The sequence below is a fragment of the Hemiscyllium ocellatum genome, chromosome 11, assembly GCF_020745735.1.
Source record: "Hemiscyllium ocellatum isolate sHemOce1 chromosome 11, sHemOce1.pat.X.cur, whole genome shotgun sequence".
Lineage (NCBI taxonomy): Eukaryota > Metazoa > Chordata > Chondrichthyes > Orectolobiformes > Hemiscylliidae > Hemiscyllium > Hemiscyllium ocellatum.
The window spans coordinates 27468110-27490401 of record NC_083411.1 but is presented as its reverse complement, the minus strand read 5'-3'; the positions used below and the strand labels follow the sequence as shown (position 1 = coordinate 27490401).

Sequence of the window (22292 nt, the reverse complement as noted above, 5' to 3'; positions counted from 1 at the left end):
TCTGGTGTGCGTATGAAGAGAAGCTCCATTTTCAAAAACATTCTTAAAGGGACAAACTTCTTTAATTAATATTTTTCCTTTTTTCTGCAAAGACCTTTTTAAGCACTTTTAATTTTATTCTTCTGTATTTCCTTTTTTTCTTTTAGTTTCTTTCCTTTCGGATGCTTTGTTTCCATTTTTTGGGAATCAGATTATATGGCAGCGTTTAACAGTAACCAACTCCAACTCAAAAAATTGCAAATGTATTGATCAGAGAAGTGAGACATGGTGAAAGGATAATGGACATGGAAACACTTACCCCAGCTCAGAAGTAACAAACCAGCTAATTACAATTGGCAGAATCCCAGTTATATTAATGATAGAAGATTCTTTTGATATTCCAAATCATTGTATTTAAAGCCAGATGACATTTAGACTCCAGAACTATACTATTGCTAGTCATTATTACACCATTATTATTATTGTTGGCTTGACTGAAATTAATAACAAAAGGCAAGTCCCTCCACAGACTTTGGATAAGCATAGAACCAGGTCCACTGCTGTACCATTGGTTGCAAAGATATTTGAATCCAGTCTGAAATGTAGAATCACTCAGTGGCAGTCAAGATTACCAGTGTCCTCAAATGGATGAATGCACTTCCTTCCAGGTTACCATGGAGATAATTTGTATTATCAACTAATATACCGGCTTTGCATATAACAAACAATGTATTGATCAGTGCAGCCAGCATTTTTATGTCCTTCCCCATTGAATTACAACCAGAGCATGATGGAGCTACTCATGCTCATATTTCTCAAAATCATCTTGAGAGTCTAACTGCTATCTTTCCAGTCTACCTTTACCACTATGACATGTTTGTCTTGCAATAATCTATCTCTGAATCTCTATCACCTTCTCAAGATGTGGATGTGTATATCTGATTCTGATGACATGCAAATACTGCTGAGAAGGATGCAGGGTGCGAGCTTCTTGGGTGACTATTGGTAATATAGCTATTTATTGAAAAATATCTATGAAAATTACAATTAAAAATTGTAATCCCCTTCCAAGTATTGATTGACTTGCAACAATGTGGCACAGTTTATGTGAGTATTTATTGGTAAGTGTGAGGATAAGAATGTATGAAAAAAATGGTTGTTTTGGAAAAGGTCTATCTCCACCATACATCACTGTCTAATCTCTTAATTACTACTATTTATAAAGAGCCCTCTATAAAGGTGTTCAGGGAAAAATAATTTGAAGTCATTTAATCATGGTTTACTCCTTATCAGTATTGCCACATTGTCACGCAAGTCAACAAATAAAGTTGTTATGTTTGGAGTGATGGAAACCTATAAAACAACACACAGTTACCTATGCCAGAACCCATCCTGGATGTGAGTATAGGTCAAAGGAAGAAAAAGACCTACTGATAATTGCTAGGCTGTTAATCCAGAGACACAGATAATGTTTTTGGGGACCTAGTTTCAAACGCTGACACCACAGATAGTGGAATTTGAATTCAATAAAAGTCTGGAATGAAAGTCTAATGTTGACTGTGAATCTATTGTCAATTGTTAGGAAAACCCCATTTGATTCAATAATGTCCTTTAGGAAAGGAAACTGCCATCCTCCCCTGGTCTAGCCTACGTGTGACTTTTAACTGCCCTCTGGGCAGTTAAGGATGCGCAGTAATGCTGACCTACCCAGCAACATCCTCATATCATGAATGATTTTAAAAAAGGCACTACATTATAAAGGTTTTGGTAGAAGAACTTGTTTGTTGATATGTTAGTTTGAAATTATGTTAAGAGTGCCATCAATAAATTGCAACACGAATTAATACCATACTTCCATTCAAAATGTATGATGGACATTCAAGAGTGCTTTGTATCAGGCTACAATCAACGTGTGGGGATGTGTGTTTATCTATTTGGCAGAAGGTTCAAGTGGGTAGTTTAATCATATCTGATTTATGCAGGTCTGCAAACTTTCCTCATTTGATCCAATCCCTTTGTGTAATATAAATTGCATCGATCCCTTGCAATACATTTGGTCAGGTGCTACATATCACTCTTTTCCTCTGCTCCATTCAAATGTGATATTAAACTGTTGCTGCATTCTCCTTGCAAGTTTAGGAAATTTGAGTTCTCAGTCTTGCCCGTGCAAAATTAAGTGTATGGACTGCAAATAACTCATTGAATATTCCCTCTAAAGGTTTGCTTGAAGAGCTGCTTTGCCCTTTAATAGACAATTACAGCCAATTTAAATAGATGAGGCAATCTACAATATCCCACTCCAAGTCTATGATCTTGCTGTAATAGGTGAATTGTATGCCAGAGCTCAGAGGAAACATATAATTAAGATTGGCCCTGGAAAATTAATTGGGGTCAACCTTATGTTATTCAGTGGGTATACGCCTCTCTACAAAATCTTCCTTCCTTCCAAGAATGTCACAGAAAATTTAGACTTAATGTGTCAATGTCGTATTAGAGAGGTCAGTTTTCTCAGCACTGTGAAATTGTATATTAGTGAACTCTTTGAAAACGTTCATGTGCACAAGTTATAATAAAATATTAATCAGTTCAACAAATATCAGAATAGTTGAAAGAAAAATAAATCTCACTCTATTTAAAGAAAAGTTCTCTCTTTAAGTAGTGGCCATTTACTCACCATACTTTTAACAAGATTTCTGGACTCTACAAAACTAAGCCATAATTTAAATTTAATGCAATATAATTTGGAAAACCATTTCTTGAATCTTAAAGTAAGCAAGAAACTCGATGCAGAAAATTCCAATGCTTCGCTGTATTCCAGTTATTAAAAAGAATTAGTTCAATAATGTTATTCCAAGTTGATGATTCATCTAATAGAAGAATGCCAGTTGCGCAAAGAGCATTGCATGAATGTCAGACAAATACAACATTGATCTTAAGTTATAAACCACCCAAATTGAAGCACTATAGTATGAATCATATAATACAGTAACATTACTTTTTGAGTCACATAATAGTGCCTATGGCCAAGGTATTTTCAGTTCAACCCTGCAATTGATTCTTGTTAAATAGTACATCTACATACCTAATAAATTATAGTATTCATAAATCTACATTACATTGACAGTTACAGCAAGATTAGAGTATATTGATAAAAACTTGAAAGTCCATCTGATCTCATTATATAGTGGCCTGTAACACAAATAAAAATATATTCCATTTTGTAATGTTTCCTCTGCTTTACAAATGAGGACAGCTACACAATCTGTCTGGCTCATATTACTGGGTTTCACCAGTAATTTCAAATTTTTTTCTGGTATTAAATGAAATCTATGGAAAATGATCTAAAATTTTGTCTTAATCCTACTTAGCCATCAAATCAAAATTTAATTTAAATCTTAGTGTCCAATCCTAGCAAGTTGCTTAAACAAAAATGAATTGAGGCTGGATATTAGGGCATTTCTGACAGTATTCAATGGAGAGGGTTCCATTTCAAGACAACATAGCAAGAAAAGATACAGAAATTTAAAATAATAAATATTCCAATTCATGGTGTTCAGCTGAAGGAGAATATTCCAATTCATGGTGGTCAACTGAAGGAGAATATTCTAGTTCATGGTGGTCAGCTGAAGGAGAATATTCTAGTTCATGGTGGTCAGCTGAAGGAGAATATTCCAGTTCATGGTGGTCAGCTGAAGGAGAGGTACCATGGCACCTAAAATCATCACAATATCTGTTATGTTTTTTTTCCTTCTTCTGAAATTTCCATTGATATAGTTTACTTAAACAATTCTATAGATAAAGATATAGTCACACAATTAGAGTCTTACCAGTGCCACCATGTCAGCCTGTACAATAATTCTTACTCAGCTTATAATCATACTCATTTAAGAAGACATGACTTACAGTCCCCTCCTTGTAGTTTATTAAATAGTACAGCTTGGTAGTGAATTGACGCATTAGTTTTTTTGAGGCACATGTCAGTTTCTTAGCAGCATTACCTTGCACTGGTTTTCCAAACTCATACCTAAATTCACTTGGTTACTGAACAATCCAGAACTAAGAAGGTTCAACTCAAAAGGCGAAACAATGGAAGGTGAGAATCAACATAAAGCATTCGCTCCTTTGGATACTAAGTGCCATGTTGGCAACTGAAAAGTTGTCACAAGAATATGAAGAACATAGAAATTACTGAGCTGAACAATCTGAATTCTTCTAATGACCAAGTGTTCTGCATTCCTGATGCCCTCCAATCAACACATGCCATCTTCTAAGAAAGGATTCAAAAATGTTTTGCCATGTTTTCCTCCTCAGAAAAAGTAAATGAAACCCAATGACAAAATATGGACCTAATTTTGAATCCTGCATTGCATATTTGACCAACTCCTTTCCTTTTCTTGAAATGTCTACAAACATTATAGCATCAACATTATTGGCTTGAATTTTACAATAGTAATGATAATGAACTGCCAATGTTCACCATAATTATTCATTTGTAACTGACAGCAAGTTCTGAAAATTACAGTTAACTGTAAAAAATTCTGAAATTCTATACTTCTCTATTATTTGAAGTTCCCACAGACTACAGTCAATTAGAATTCATTGAACTAATGAGAATTGCTTGTCTTACATTGAGGTAACCATAAAGCTCTGTTTCCCAGGTCCATTCTCTAGATAAGGTACTGCATTACTACGCAATCACTGGACCTGGAAAAATCTCTTGTTCGTGAAAATGTTTCCAAATGCCCCAACTTTTAATTTCTCCTGTTGCCTAGAACACAAAATACGTAGTGTATATCGTTTTGGGCAAAGGTAAAATATATAACTGTCTAAATAATAATAATAAATGCATTTGAGATAAATATCAAGAATGGTTCTACTATTGTTATTATTGGCATTAGCTATTGCATAGACGGGAAAAGCAATATTACAGTTGCCATAGGTACGACACTGACTGAATGGCATATGACGTAGAACTCACACAAAATTGCAAAAAGTGAAAAGTGAAAATTGCGTTGTCAAAAAAGCATAATTGCTGCTTTCACAACCAGCTTTAAAAGATTTTCCATAAACCATCCAGAAAAGAAACATCTTCACTATGTTCAGTATAGTAATCAGTATTTTTTATTTCAAGTGAAGGTAGAACTTCTATAAAAAAGCATAAAGAAAATCTAAAACTGCTCTTATCTAACTCAAGATCTGAAACTGTTTTTTCAGTTAACACCAATTGGGCCATGTAGGCAGTGGGTATGAAAAACTGATCTTTCTGAATAATATTATTGTAATATTAATAAGCATTGTCTGAATGTGTTTGAATAGTGTGATGTCCCATGCATGGGAATGATATTTACATTTGATTTTCATTTACAGTGTATAGAAATGCAGGCTGCACAAAGAATTTACCTCACGATGCCATTTACATTTTCTGTTTTAGTTACTGTGCTCTGAGCCTGTGCACAACCTCAGCTGGTGCAAGACTCAAACCTCACTTTGCATTGCAGAGCAGACATACAATTATTAGCAGGATACAAGGTTCAGAATTATTGTTAGGGCTGAAAATGTGTTGCTGGAAAAGCGCAGCAGGTCAGGCAGCATCCAAGGAGCAGGAGAATCGACATTTCGGGCATGAACCCTTCTTCAGGAATAATTATTTCATAATTATTGGTAAACATCCTGACTAGCCCTCAAGAAATAATTTTCTTTATATTGAATGTCAGATGTCTCTATTATGTGATAAACATCCAGACTTTTTTAAGCTATCCCATGTTTTTCCATTCATCAAAGTTAGAAGTAAAAGTCTAGACAGAAAAACCGATAGAACTGCGGATGCTGGAAATCTGAAACAAAATCAGAAATTGGTGGAAAATCTCAACAGATCTGGCAACGACTTTGGAGAGAAATTAGAGTTAACGTTCCAGGTCCAGTACCCTTCAGAACTCCTTAACACATGTCCCTCCAGCTGGACTCCTCCCTCTGGCCTTCTACCTGCACTTGACATGTCCATTGAGAACTGTCAACGTGGCATTGATTGCCTCAATTTCTCAGCGCCCTCACCCCACCCATTCCAACCTATCTCCCTCTGAACTGATTGCACTCTGTGCTCTCAGATCCAACCCTGACTTTGTAATTAAGCCTGCTGATAAGGGTGGTGTTGTATATCAGGCCATTGTGTCCACAATGGTCACTAACCTCATTTTATCTTTTTTTTCTCCTCCAGTGCCTCCAAGTTCACAGTCTTCCAACCCTGTACAACCCACTTCTACCACATTCCTAAAATCTACAAACAGGACTACCCTGGCAGACCTATTCTTTCTACCTCCTCCTGCCCCTCAGAATTCATCTCTTCCTACCTTGACTCAATTTTTTCACCCCTTGTCCAAACTCTTCCCACTTACATCTGCGGTTCCACTGACACTTTTCATCAGTTTCAGAATTTCTCGTTCACGGAGTTCCAGCTGCCTCCTCTTTACCATGGACATGCAATCCCTTTAGACATCCATCCCACGTCAAGATGATCTCTGAACTCACTGCCTTTTCCTGGACTGTACCCATCCACCACCACCCTTCGTCACCTTGTCAAGCTCGATCTCACCCTGAACAATGTCTGTTTTAACCCGTGTCCCCTTCTTCAGGTCAGTGGGGTGACCATGGGTACCCGCATAGGTCCTGGTTATGCGTGGCTCTTTGTGGAATATGAGGAACATCCCTGGTTCCAGTCCTACTCTGGCCTCCACCACAACTCTTTCTCCGGTATATTTCTTTATTGCAGTTCTGAAGAAGAGTTACTGGATCTGATATGCTAACACTGATTTCTCTCCACATATGCTACTGTGCATGTTGAGATTTTCTCGCAATTTCTATTTTTGTTCTAGAAGTGAAAGAATTCCATGGTGTTGCTTCTTGTCTTGTTCACAGTGAGAATATTTTAAACATGATTGACTGCTTTCCATGCTTTATCATTGTTTTCGCATGTGTGGTGAACCTCTTGACTTAGCACAAGACTTGGGTTGACTTTGGGAAGGGAGAAATCAAGTCACAATGTCACTAGATTGTAGTCAACAGTTGTCTTTGAGATCATGCACTTTGCCATTGACTGCAAAATCTAGCAGCATTTGATTTTTCCCTTGCACTAGTACCCGTAATCCTGTTCCAAACAGATATTGCCTAACTATTTCTATAATAAAGACTTAAGAAATAGGAGCAAGTGTTGGCCATTTGGCTGATTGAACCTATTCTGTGATTCAGTAAGATTATGTTGATCGTAAATGACTTTAATTCCACTTATTTGACTCCCAGAATAACTCTTCATTCCTTTGAAGATCAAAAATTGTTGACTTCAGCTTTGAATATATCCAATGATTCAGCCTCTACTTCTCTTTAGAGTACTGAATTCCTAATATTACAATACACTGTGAGAAAGAGGCATTTTTCCTCATATCTGTATTGAATTGAGACCCCCTGTTCTGACTTGTGCTCCTTAGTTCACAAAGGGAATCATCCTCTCAGCATCGAGCCTGCCAAGCTCCTTCAGGATCTTTTATGTTTCAATAAGAATACCTCTCATTCTTCAAAACTCTTATAAGCATATGCCCAATCTACTCAACTTTTCCTCAAAGGACAACCCCAGAAATCAGTCTAGTGAAACCTCTCTGAGCTGTCCCAATGCAAGGCCAATATTCAACTTGCCCTTCTGAATCCTTGCTGACCATACCAACGGTTTATGATTCTTATGTGAGGACACACATATCCTTCTTTATTGCAGCAGTCTTTTAATTGCATCTTTTCCAGTTGAATAACATTCTTCATCTTCATTCTTCTGCTAAAACAAAGAACCTCATAATTTCCCACATTATATTCCATCTGCTAAGTTTTTGCCAACCTATCTACTTTATTAAACTTTGCAGACACCTTCTGTCCTCCTCAAAAATAATTTGCCTGCTTATTTTTATAGCATCAGCAAATTTGGCTGCAAGGCACTTGGTCCTTTCGTCCTAGTTATTAATATAAATTGCAAATAGGTAAGGCTCTCTGTAACATTTCACTTGATGAAATTTGCTAACCTGAAACTAACTCTACCCTGACTCTCTATTTCTTGTTAATTAGACACTCGTCTGAACCATGCTAATATAGTACATCCAACAGTAAGAGTCCTGAATTTTGTGTAGCAACCTTTTATGTGCCCTCTTGTTGAATGATGTTTGGAAATACAAATTCTTTATGTCTAGTAGTTTCCATATCAACTATATTAACCTGCTTGTTTCAGCTTTAAAGAAATCAAAAATATTCCTTCCCTTTTATAAAACCATGTTGACTCTGCTTGATTCTATTCTGATTTTCTACACTTGCTTCATAATTGAATTCCAACTTTTTCCAATGACAGATGTTATGTCAATGGGCCCTATGGCTTCCTGCTTTCTCTAATTCTCCATTCTTGAATAATAGTGTTACATTTGTGGTTATAGCAACCTATTGGAACCTTTCCAAAACCCAGGGAATCTCTCCAATTCTCTGCAGCTCTCCAAATAATGGTCTTGCATGGTACTCTATGTAAATTATTCAGATTAAAATCACACAACACCAGGTTATAGTCCAACAGGTTTATTTGGAAGTTGTAGCTTTCGGAGCACTGCTCCTTTTTCAGGTGGTTGTGGAGAATAAGATTGCAAAACAATCTTACTCTCCACAACCACGTGATGAAGGAGCAGCGCTCCAAAAGCCAGCACTTCCAAATAAACTTGTTGGACTATAACCTGGTGTTGTGTGATTTTTAACTTTCTCAATGGAATAAATCATTTTTGAGAGTTGTAAATCATCTCTTGAATTGGCTGGCATTGCATCTCTAACCATCTTTATTTGTAACCTATTTTCCCCAATTTACTACAGCAAAGTGTAACTTAATACTTTTGTAATTGATTTTATTCAAATTAAGGACATTAATTTTTGATTCACATTTCTCACCTTCAAACGGAATCTGAAATTCTATTATACTATGAACACTCTTGCCCTTAGAATGAACTAATTAGTATGGTATTAGTTACTCTATTTGAGCCTGTTCTGCATTTCATGTGGAAAAGGAAGCGTGTCTTAAGCTGAATCCAAATTGGGATAGGATAGTCAAAATATTAAAGGGAGTGCTTAGTCGTCTTATAAGGGTTGAGCTACTTATCTGGAATGGCAGAATCTTCCTACACTAGACATATTCTTATCCTATGTAATTACAGAGGCCATGACATGAAATAGAATGCGTTGAAACTGAACTCAGTAAGGTATTTCAGATTTGAGAAGGGTACCTGAAATATTAAGACCTTTTGTGTAAATATGTAGTAAGTAAGGCTGTATCAAAGAAGAAGATGGCATTTATAGATTTGTGCCTGAAAGTGGCTCAATGCTGGAAGTATGGGGCAGATTTGTGTTCAGTGGTGCAAGCTTTCGCTAGCCATATGAACATGTGGTGCACTGTTCACACGAACCCGTGAAGGGTATTACCATCAGGATCAGAGCCCTGCATTTCAAATCCTCAAATGTCTAGGCACTTTGGTAATGCACAAGGACTGTGGAACTATTCCAGCATAATATATGGCACAGAACATTAAAAGGGAGATTTGAAATTTCCATTGACTTGTCACTAACTTATAACTTTGAAGATAATCCTGAACTACTTTATTTCTCTTCATTGCCCAGAGCTGAGGTCAATTTGAGCCTTTGGTTGAAGTATTTCTGAGCAGAATGAAATGATGTGAAGGGTGCCAGCAGAGATAGAAAACATCCCAGGCATTTCATAAAGCATTAAAAAAGTGCTGAACCAAAGAAGTAGATATTGTGAAGCATGACCAAATGTTTTATCAAAGAGGGGAGAGAATAGCAGAGATCTGTGAAATTTAGGGAGGGAAATCCAATATGTGAGGCTATGGCAGCAAAGGGAGATACTAAATTAGGAGAAAGAGAGCTTTGGTGGAGGGAACACAACAAGATAATTAAGATTTTGAATTAGAAGCATGGTACATTGCGAATGAATGCAGTTCAGTAAGAATATAGGTGGGAAGGAAGTTGGACTTGACATAGAATAAGATGCGGGGAAGATGAGGTAAACGTTTTAGCTGTAGATTGATTCATGAAGGGTGAAACTCAACAATATAAAGTTGTAATAACAATTTCTCTCATAGAGAGGATCTGGAGTTGAAACACAGTGCAGAATGAGATGAGATAGAAACATAGAAAATAAGAATGAGAATGTTTAACAATTTGACAGTGTAACAGTTTGACAATGTAAGATAGGGGCTGGGATGCAATGCGGAGAGGTAAAAAAGATTTACATTTACATTGCAGCTTTCATGACCATCAACTGTCTCAAACTGCTTTACAGCCAATGCAACATATTTGACAGGTAGGCATTGTTATGATCAATGAAAGATATATGACACAGCTAATTTGTGTGCAGCAAACTCCTGTCAACGGCAATATGACAATGACCAGATAGTCTGGTTTTGGTGATATTGAAATAAAGGAGAGATATTGGCTAGGCTACTAGGAATAACTCTCCTGCCCCTCTTCAAAATAGTGCTATGGAATCTTTTACATCCAACCAAGTAGGTGAATAAAGCCTTCGATGAACATCTCATCAAGTTGACACCTGTAACAGTGACACAGGAGAGCCATCACAGATTTTGCACTCGAGCCATTGGCTGGAAGTTGAATCCAGCGCATGTGCACCTCAAAGGCAAAGCTGCTACTGACTGAGTCACAGCAGACAAGATAGAATAGGTGGCAAGTATCCAGAATATACGGTGGCCATCACAATATTTAACCAGAAGAAATTACAGCATTTCCAAGATTTGACACACAGACAATAGAAGGTTCAAGAGCAGTGCTGGGAGAAAGGAGCTGACCCTATGTCAGCAAATGATCTTACCAAGGGTCAGTGTGTAGATGAGGAAGACAAGGTTACAAAGGATTGATCCAGGGAACTTCAGAGGCAGGAAGAGAAGGCATAGCTGGAAATGCTCTGACTATAACCAGACTAAATAAGTCTTCTCAAAATGTATCGCTTTTCTGTAAACTGTTTCTTCTCCTCTCAAGGAGATTGAGTAAGAGGATGAGAAGCTGCCAGTTTCTATGCAAATGAACAGTAGGAATTTGATTCAAAACAAAACATCATTATGTAGACAGTATATTTTGTGATGTCAAAACACTTTATAGTAAATAATGTACAGTTGAGTTACATTTATTATTATTATGTAGGAAAGTGCATCATCTACTTTGTTCACAAAAGCAATTACTTAATAACCAGATATTTTATTTCACAATAAACATTGCATTGCACATGTCCTCAACAATTATAATTTATAGAGCACCCCTCATGTAAAAAACAGAGCAATTTAACATGCAGCAAGAAGTCAGTAACTCAACTGTGAAAAAGGAATACTTTGTGTTTGACAGTTCGTGCAAAGAGAAGGGTTTTTAAAAGGGGATATGGACAGATGGAGCTTCAGAACACAGTCAAATGTATCAATGAATGCCTCACATGTGAACCATGATTGGGAAAGATTTTTAATAGGTAAGTGATGCAGCCATTAGTGATGGCTTGTTCTTACTTATTTCCAGCCTTCTTCCCCGTTCTCCTTACTGACTCATTCTTACTGCTGTGGTTCCACAGATGTCAGCCATTGTGTTGTAGCTCAGCCAATATCTTTGTGTATGAACCTAGGAAGCTGACAGGCTATTTGGCTGTGATGGTAACATAAACAATCTAAACATATACACGCACATAGCTCCTGGACAATGAAAAAACTGAGAAACTGGTTGTTTTATTCTCTCCCTGACCTTGGAGTACAAAGGCTGCTCGTGGACCCCTCTCCTACCCCACACCCCACATAAGATTACTCAATTCAGTTTTTTTTAATAAAAATGCTTCCTAGCACTCAAAGAGTCAATTTTGAATCAATTGTGCTCTAAAAGCCAAGCTAAGCTTCCAGAATTTTCTTTTTCTCATTTTAAAACAGGATCCATGCGGCACAATGAACAATGGCCCAGCTGTACTACAAAAAGGTCAACTATTCTCCATACATAGACCGGATTCCATTGCAGATTGTACGTGCAGAGAATGAGCTTTCGCTGGAGGAGAAAGCTTATCTGAATGCGGTGGAAAAGGGGGACTATGCCAGTGTGAAGCAAGCTCTGGAGGAAGCTGAAATCTACTTTAATATTAATATCAACTGCACAGACCCTCTGGGACGGAGTGCACTCCTCATAGCAATTGAAAATGAAAACTTAGAGATCATGGAGCTGCTCCTGAGTTTCAGCATCTACGTGGGGGATGCATTGCTCTATGCAATACGAAAGGAAGTTGTTGGAGCAGTTGAGCTTCTGCTGCATTATAGGAAACCAAGTGGAGAAAAACAGGTAATTAATCTAATTGCAAATTATGTCAATGCTTTTGAATATGTTATCCTGCTGTATGGTCTGGTGAGGTAAGCAATTGGATGGTAAGCCATCTGCGATATGTGACAGGATTTATGTTTGATCACATGATTCTTCCTCATGATGAGTTTAATACATGACATTAATATGTAATTGGCTGCTCATCTCAGGGTCAATTAAAGCATTGAGTTATAAGCAGGCTGTTTAGTCATACACAGTTGCTAGAGTGAAGCTTGGAGCTAGGAGCTAGGGAACAGCATTCAGAGTGCAGTCTGAAAACAATTTTTACTGACTTCCCAATATTTATGTGGAAACTAATTAAATACTTTCAGATTGTGTTATCGATGGATGGCATATAAATAAGAAATGCTTAGAGCGATGAATAGATTCTTAATGGACACTAGAATCATAGAATCATAAAATTCTAGGTGGGCTACACATGGGAAATGCAGGGTTATAGGGTAAAGGTAGGAAGGTGGTTCTGGGTGGGATACCTTCAGAAGGTTGGGATGGATTTGATGAGCAGAATGGCCTGTTTCTGTACTGTCAGAATACTATGCTTCTATGACCAGAGATAACGTTGTGGGAATCGCAAGAGAAGCTATTGCAAGTGACATTCTTCCTGGATATGAGAATGGAACCAAATTTCAGCAGTCTATCCAAGTGGATAATAATGGAGATGTAGCAAAGGAGGATGCTGTGGTCAAACGTATAGACAGGTTTACAAGAATGAAGAAGGAAAGTTTACTTTTGTCACTTTTGTACAGAATACATTTTGCAACTTTGATCAGAGCTGCTTCAGTACTGCAGCTAATTTGGTAACTCGGTATGAAGTATGAATACTCGATTTGAATATTGAATTCTAAGAAAGATGGACACAGATCTGAAAGTTAACAATAGGTTTAAGAGTTTTGAAAAGGAAAGGGTGGAGATAGTGCCAATGCATGACATTAGGAAGCAGGCTGGGAAGCTGGTTGTTAAGCAGTGTAGACTCAAGCTACAGTCAGGTGAGTAGGAGATGTGTTCCATTGCTAAGATTGAACTCAGAGCTATCAAGGAGATTGAGGCAAGCCAGAAGAATTGAGTTCAGGGGTAGAGCAGGGTGGCCTTCAAGGTAGTTTTGTATGATAAGCTTATGTGAGAGAGGGCCACAGCAAAGTTAGCTGATTAGATTGTCTCAATCTTAGTAACATACAAGTTCAGGAGCCCCACACACTCATTGTTAAAAGTAAGGGAAGAGTTGTTGTGGTTCTGTTCGCCGAGCTGGGAATTTGTGTTGCAGACGTTTCATCCCCTGTCTAGGTGACACCCTCAGTGCTTGGGAACCTCCTGTGAAGTGCTTCTGTGATGTTTCCTCCAGCATTTATAGTGGTTTTGTCTCTGCTGCTTCCGGTTGTCAGTTCCAGCTGTCCGCTGCAGTGGTTGGTATATTGGGTCCAGGTTGATGTGCTTATTGATTGAATCTGTGGGTGAGTGTCATGCCTCTAGGAATTCCCTGGCTGTTCTTTGTTTGGCTTGCCCTATAATAGTAGTGTTGTCCCAGTCGAACTCATGTTGCTTGTCATCTGAGTATGTGGCTACTAAGGATAGCTGGTCTTGTCGTTTTGTGGTTAGTTGGTGTTCATGGATGCGGATCGTTAGCTATCTTCCTGTTTGTCCTAAGTAGTGTTTGTGCAGTCCTTGCATGGGACTTTGTACAATACATTGGTTTTGCTCATGCTGGGTATTGGGTCCTTCGTTCTGGTGAGTTGTTGTCTGAGAGTGGCTGTTGTTTTGTGTGCTGTTATGAGTTCTAGTTGTTGCAGTAGTCTGGCTGTCAGTTCGGAAATGCTCTTGATGTATGGTAGTGTGGCTAGTCCTTTGGGTTGCAGCATGTCCTCGTTCCGTTGTCTTTCCTTTAGGCATCTGTTGATGAAATTGCGGGAGTATCCGTTTTTGGCGAATACATTGTATAGGATCATCAACGCCACACTCACAGGAATCCGATTCACTAGAGAGGAAGAAAAGGACAACCAACTCCTATACCTAGACGTGATGGTACAGGGAACACCTAACGGAGAATTCACCACAAAAGTTACAGGAAAGCCACACACAGACCAAGTCCTGAACTACAAAAGCAACCACCCCAACATACACAAAAGAAGTTGCATCAAGACACTGTTCAAAAGGGCTACAACACACTGCAGTACACCAGAACTGCAAAAAGAGGAAGAAAAACACCTATACACCCTCTGGGTGAAAAAAACTTTTTTTAAAGATCTCCTTTAAACCATTTCTTCCTCACCTTAAACTTATGCCCTCTGGTCTTAGACACATCTGCCATGAGGAAGAGATTCTCACAATCTACCTCATCTATGCCCCTCATAATTTTGGATACCTCAATCAGATCCCTTCTCAGCTTCCTCTGCACCAAGAAAAACAAACTTAGCCCATCCAGTGGGCTGGAGTGGCAATGTTTGTGTTATCTCCCATACAAAAAACTTGGCAGAGATAATGTGGTATTCAAGAATGCAACAGACATTTTATTAGCACTAACTGTTACAGACAAACATTCCGAGACATCAGTATCTGGACTAACATTAAACTCTGAAATTACAACAGAACAGCAATGAGCAGCATGCTTCAAATACCGTACCATGCTTCAACCAATCTTGGGGCAAAATGAGATGTTTATCCTCTTAGGTCACATGCTGCAGTGATGGTACAATGAAATATCTCTTAAAGATATATTGACATATTTTGTTTAAGACCATAAGACCATAAGACATAGGAGTAGAAGTAAGGCCATTCAGCCCATCGAGTCCACTCCGCCATTCAATCATGGCTGATGGGCATTTCAACTCCAATTACCCGCATTCTCCCCGTAGGCCTTAATTCTTTGTGACATCAAGAACTTATCAATCCCGGCCTCCACTGCGCTCCACGGCAATGAATTCCCCACAGGCCCACCATTCTCTGGCTGAAGAAATGTCTCCACATTTCTGTTCTGAATTTATCCCCTCTAATTCTAAGACTGTGTCCATGGGTCCGAGTCTCCTCGCCTAACGGAAATAATTTCCTAGTGTCCACCCTTTCCAAGCCATGTATTATCTTGTAAGTTTCTATTAGATCTCCCCTTAATCTTCTAAACTCCAATGAATACAATCCCAGGATCCTCAGCCGTTCCTCGTATGTTAGACCTACCATTCCAGGGATCATCCATGTGAATCTCCGCTGGACACGCTCCAGTGCTAGTATGTCCTTCCTGAGGTGTGGGGACCAAAACTGGACACAGTACTCCAAATGGGGCTGAATCAGAGCTTTATGAAGTCTCAGTAGCACAACGGTGCTTTTATATTCCAACCCTCTTGAGATAAATGACAACATTGCATTTGCTTTCTTAATCATGGACTCAACCTGCATGTTTACCTTTAGAGAATCCTCAACTAGCACTCCCAGATCCCTTTGTACTTTGACTTTATGAATTTTCTCACCGTTTAGAAAGTAGTCCATGCTTGTATTCTTTTTTTCCAAAGTGCAAGACCTCGTATTTGCTCACATTGAATTCCATCAGCCATTTCCTGGACCACTCTCCCAAACTGTCTAGATCCTTCTGCAGCCTCCCCACTTCCTCAGTACTACCGGCCTGTCCACCTAACTTCGTATCATCGGCAAACTTCACTAGAATGCCCCCAGTCCCTTCATCCAGATCGTTAATATATAACGTGAACAGCTGCGGCCCTAACACTGAACCCTGCGGGACACTGCTTGTCACCAGCTGTCATTCCGAAAAAGAATCTTTTATCCCAACTGTCTGCCTTCTGTCAGACAGCCAATCCTCAATCCATACCAGTAGCTCACCTCGAATATCATGGGCCCTCACCTTGCTCAGCAGCCTCCCATGTGGAACCTTATCAAAGGCAGTTTGAAAGTCTAGATAGGCCACCTCCACTGGGTTTCCCTGGTCTAACCTACTTGTCACCTCTTCAAAGAATTCCAACAGGTTTGTCAGACATGACCTTTTTTTTTTAGACTTAGACTTACAGTGTGGAAACAGGCCCTTCGGCCCAACAAGTCCACACCGACCCGCCGAAGCGAAACCCACCCATACCCCTACATTTACCCCATACCTAACACTACGGGTAATTTAGCATGGCCAATTCACCTGACCCGCACATCTTTGGACTGTGGGAGGAAACCGGAGCACCCGGAGGAAACCCACGCTGACACGGGGAGAACGTGCAAACTCCACACAGTCAGTAGCCTGAGTCGGGAATTGAACCCGGGACTCTGGCACTGTGAGGCAGCAGTGCTAACCACTGTGCCACCGTGCCGACCTCCCCTTACTAAATCCATGTTGACTTGTTCTAATCCGACCCTGCTCTTCCAAGAATTTATAAACCTCGTCCTTAATGTTGGATTCTAGAATTTTACCAACAACTGAGGTTAGGCTAATTGGCCAATAATTTTCCATCTTTTGTCTTGATCCTTTCTTGAACAAGGGGGTTACAACAGCGATCTTCCAATCATCTGGGACTTGCCCTGACTCCAGTGACTCTTGAAAGATCTCAACCAAAGCCTCTGCTATTTCCTCAGCCACCTCCCTCAGAACTCTAGGATGTAGCCCATCGGGGCCAGGAGATTTATCAATTTTAAAACCTTTTAGCTTTTCTAGCACTTTCTCTTTTGTAATGGCAACCATAGTCAACTCAGCCCCCTGACTCCCTTTAATTGTTAGGATATTACTCATGTCTTCCACTGTGAAGACTGATGCAAAGTACTTACTAAGTTCTCCAGCTATTTCCTTATCTCCCATCACTGGGCGTCCAGCATCAATTTGAAGTGGCCCAATGTCTACTTTTGCCTGTCGTTTGTTTCTTATGTATTGACAGAAACTTGTACTATCATTTCTAATATTACTGGCTAGTCTACCTTCATATTTGATCCTCTCCTTCCTTATTTCTCTCTTTGTTATCCTCTGTTTGTTTTTGTAGCCTTCCCAATCTTCTGATTTCCCACTGCTCTAGGCCACTTTATAGGATCTCTCTTTTTCTTTAATACATTTCCTGACTTCCTTTGTCAGCCATGGCTGTCTAATCCCTCCCCGGATAATCTTTTTTTTTCTTGGGGATGAACCTCTGTACAGTATCCTCAATTATACCCACAAACTCCTGCCATTTTTGTTCTACTGCCTTCCCCACTAGGCTCTGCTTCCAGTTTATTTTCGTCACTCCCTTCTCATGCCCTCATAATTACATTTATTTAACTGTAATACCATTACATCTGATTTTGCCTTCTCTCTTTCAAACTGCAGAATGAACTCTACCATATTATGATCGCTGCTTCCTAAGTGTTCCCTTACTTTAAGATTTTCTATAAAGTCTGGTTCATTACAAAGCACTAGGTCCAGAATAACCTGCTCCCTTGTGGGCTCTTAACGAAACATAATACAATATCAGCACAGAAGTAATGAGAGTAGGATGCCTAAGCCTCAATGTTAGGACACTACTGTTTCTCATTTACATCATTGGATTTAGAAACCCAATACAATTTGCTGAAATTCGCAGATGTTAGCAAATTGGAATTGAAAAAGACAAACTGCAAATGACAGAATTACTTAACCAAGTATGGGCCAAAAAGAGACAAAGAAGTGTAAAATATTGCCAATCCCTAATTTCCCAGAGAACAGTTAAGGGTCAACCACACTACTAGAAGCACATGCAGACCAGATCAGGTAAGGATGGCAGTTTCCTTCCCTAAAGGATATTGGTGAACCAGATAGGCTTTTCCTGATAGTCAACCATGGATTCATCATTAGACTCTTAATTCTAGATTTTCTTTAATTTGAAATCAAATTCCGCCAGATTCGATCATTACCTGGGGCTCTGATTAACAGTCCAGTGATGTTACCACTTGGCCATCACCTCCCCTTAGACAGTGTGGTGGAGGCTTTGGAGAAGGAGAATTTTAGATTAGGTCATTTACCCACGTGATTCCATCTTCAAGATATCTTGTTAGATATAGGGTCAGGTTGGAAGTTGTTGGTAGTGATTAAGTGGTAATTTGGGGCCAGATTGGATGATATCTTCCTAACCATGTTTAAGCGTTTTGCTGAATGTTGATCCTAACAGATGGCTTTAGGCAGCTTCCCAACAGCCAGTTAGAAGGCCAGTGAAACCTCCTGTAATTCCTGGCCCAGCCCAAACTTTACTTCAAAACAGTTCAAGAAGCATCTCAATCTTATGGCGCTCTCATGTTCTCTCACCTCCTTTAGTAGCCTCTTCCAGTACAGTTGCCAGTCACCTCGAGCCTTAGGTCATCTGATTGGTCCTTCCAACTACACAACCCAACTGCTGACTTTCATTAAACAGATGGGATAGGATGTGGAGGCATCCTGTAAATTGGCAGCCTCCACAAAATGTTTGGAGATAGTGGACCTGAGAATCTGGAAATGGTCCCATCCCTCCTTTAAAAACTAAGTCAGTAAGATTCTGCCCAATATACCCAATTAGTATGGAGCAGACATCAACATTTAGTACTGTATGAGCCAAAGTTGTGATCAAGCTTTAGAGTTACTGCATTCACACCAGTTCTTGTTGTTGAAAAGTACAGGAGGGATTTGAGTCTGGAAGCAGTACACTGAAAAGCAGTGAGGCTGATTATTAATCTCACAGGTGTGAATAATGACATAAAACTGGAGAGATAGCTGTTCAGAAAAGAGGCATCAGGGAAATTATGCTATAAGTAAATGCTTAATCCAAAATGCTATCATCTCAACTGGACGGACAGGCTTGACCTAGTAAAAGATAACATCAGGAATAATATTACTGGGAGGTTCTTTCTTAAGCGAGAATCATAGAGTGATACAGCATTGAGTGACAACCCAATATGACCTCATTGCATTTGCCAGCATTTGGCTCAAATCCCTTTAACCTTTCCTATTCATGTACCCATCCAGATGCATTTTAAATGTTGTAATTGTAGCAGCCTCCACCACTCATTCCATGGACACACCAGCCTCTCACCTTAAGCCAATGTTCTCTCGTTTTGGACTCCACCAATTGGGAAAAAGACCTTGGCTATTCACCCTATCTATGCCCCTCATGAATAGTTGAAGTTTGACTGGCAAAAGCCCTTCTTTAACCGTAAGCATTTAATGACATTATGAGCTAGTAGGGTCAAAAGAAGAGCTGAATTTCCAGGCAGGTGAGGTGTTTTTTACTTCAACGAGTGAGTTGTGATCACCATTACAGTCGAAATTAAGTAAGGAGAATGTTTCAATCAGTTTTACATTTCACTTTAGAGAAACTATCATGGGAATCACTAAGTACCTATAAGACACATCCCTAGTGGGGTAAACTGTAACTTTGACGTGTACCTAACATAAGAGTTGTTAAAACATTAGTCCATTTAAAGAGAACTACGATGGTGTTTGATCAACCACTGTTTGATTTATGCTTCTGCCAAATTGAACATGGCCTTGAATAAGAGGGCAAAGCGAACCTAAATCAGGATGCTGCATCAAGTAATAGATTGACATTGGCAGAGTTTTGTAGGCTATATGCCTTCTTTGTTAATGGATTAATAGATAAACTGGGAGGAAATGAGAAAAAAAAATTATTTACTTGACATGTTTCTTGTGAAGCTCATTAAATCTTTGCACATTCATGAGGTTACTATAGTTCCAAACATTAATGACTGTATCTAAAACACCTCAGGCTGCACAATTATCATTAAACATCAGTTAGCGGCACTGGGACCATTGCCATATCAGTTGTCTAGGAATGTACGGCTTATTAAAAAGACTTTTTAATCCTCACAAATTTTTGTTTCCCCCTTCCTTTTCCTGAAGCCATTCATTTCATTATGGGCAACAGCCCCAAATGCCTTCACTAAGGCACACTACTTCAATGTGACATTTATTGAAGTAGAGCCTGAGCTCCTTATTGAACATAATTCTAAAATTCTTTTCAGCAGGATATAATTGGGTAGCAATCCAGTGGGTGCGGGAAGGGGTTTCTGTCACCAATTTTAACATCCCTCCTTCTTCCCAACCACTATACCTCTACCCCTTGTTAAAATCACCTAATTCCATTTAAGTAAAGATTGACTCTGGGAGCCTGTGATTTGTGTGACTCAGCTTCTTACTGGATAAATTCATGGAGCTCTCAGGAGATCTTGCAAAAGCTTTACTTAAACTTTTATGAAATGATCCAATGCACATAGACTAATGTCACTAATGGAACAGAAATCCTTTCAACCTTAAGTTTATATCCTCAGATAGTAAAAGGTCATGTATGCAGTGCTTATTTGATAAATTGAGGCCTAACTTGTGTCCACATTGGATTATGTGCTATCATAGTTTGTTTTAATTTCCTCAGGGCTTAAATATGACATCAATAAACTTTTAACTATTTCTTGACAATTATCGTATGTCACTGCTTTGCTTGTTAAATCATAAGCAAATTACTATATAACTGTAAAAAATCCTTGATGAAGGGCTTTTGACCGAAACTTTGATTTCGCTGCTCCTTGGATGCTGCCTGAACTGCTGTGCTCTACTAATCCAGAATCTGGTTTCCAGCATCTGCAGTCATTGTTTTTACCTTGTAAAAAAATCAAAGCCTCCAGAGTTCCTCATAGGTTTTACAGAGGATTACAGAGATTATGTAGCACAGATGGAGACTGTTCATCCCAACCAAACTATGCCAGCATTGATGCCACACTACAGCCACTTTTCTTTTCCTGTCAGCGTTTCTATTCCCTTCTCCCTCAAGTGCTTTTCCAGCCTCCCTGTAAATGCACTGATACTATCCCTGTGGTTGTGAGTTCCACATTCTTACCACTAGTGAACCTTTTCTGGACTGCCTCCAATACCAGTCTGCCTTTCTTTAGATAAGGGGACAGAAACTGTTCACAGTATTTCAGATGTGGTCTGACTACTGTGGGCAAGACCTCCCCATCAAAACCTTTCATAATATTAAAGGTTTCGATTTGGTCATCTATTAGTCGCCTTGTTTTCAAGAGATTAAAGACCCTATTTATCTTTTTTTTCCCTATATTATACATTTTTGGTATTATCTTTGATGTATATTCTGCACCCTCTTCAATGCTTGCTATATATTTGGATTTCCAAAATGTGTTTGATAAGATATCATATATAAGACTACTTAATAAGATAAGAGCCCATGGTGTTGGTGGTAATATATTAGCATGGATAGAAGATTGGATTATTAATTGGAGACAGTGTGTTGGGATAAAGAGGAACAGTTTCAGGATGGTAACCTGTAACTAGTTGAGTGCCAGAGGGATCAGCACTGGGACCACAATTATTTACAATATATTTTAATGAATTGAATTGAATGAGAAAAAATGAATGCACTATTGACATTTATAGATGGCATTGGCATTTATAGATGGCAAACATAGGTGGGAATGCAAGTAGTGAGATCGCATAAGAAGTCTATAATGGGTCATCAACAGACTAGGTGAATGGGAACACCTCCACCCGCAAGTATCCATCCAAGTCACTCACCATCCTGACATGGAAATATATCACAGGTCCTTCACTGTTGTTGGCTGAAAATCCTGGAATTCCTTCCCTAACAGCATTGTGGGTCTACCTACTGTACATGTATTGTAATAGTTCAAGAAGGCAGCTCACCACCACCTTCTCAAAGGCAACTAGGGATGGGCAATAGATGCTGGCCCAGCCAGTGACATTCATATTCCATGTCCTCCATGTAGCACGATGAGCTGAATGGCCTAATTTTGCTACTGCATCTTATGGTCTTAAGCCTCAAAATTCTTTTCATAACCTACCAACCAAAACAATGTGTTCTACTAGTATGGGCTAATCATGGTTTGATATAATTGAGCATAGCTTCCACACCTTTCAATTCTATTCCTCTAGAAACATA

At 39.1% G+C, this 22292-nt stretch overlaps 1 protein-coding gene across 2 annotated transcripts in view; it reads left to right on the top strand.

The window, feature by feature from the left end:
• Positions 1–11997: 11997 nt before the first annotated feature.
• LOC132820145 (short transient receptor potential channel 5-like) overlaps positions 11998–22292 on the top strand; it is a 71744-nt gene continuing 61449 nt past the window's right edge. For both annotated transcript variants that reach the window (XM_060832089.1, XM_060832088.1), the window contains exon 1: positions 11998–12375. In XM_060832089.1, coding sequence (XP_060688072.1) covers positions 11998–12375 — 378 coding nt within the window. The remainder of the gene's footprint in view (positions 12376–22292) is intronic.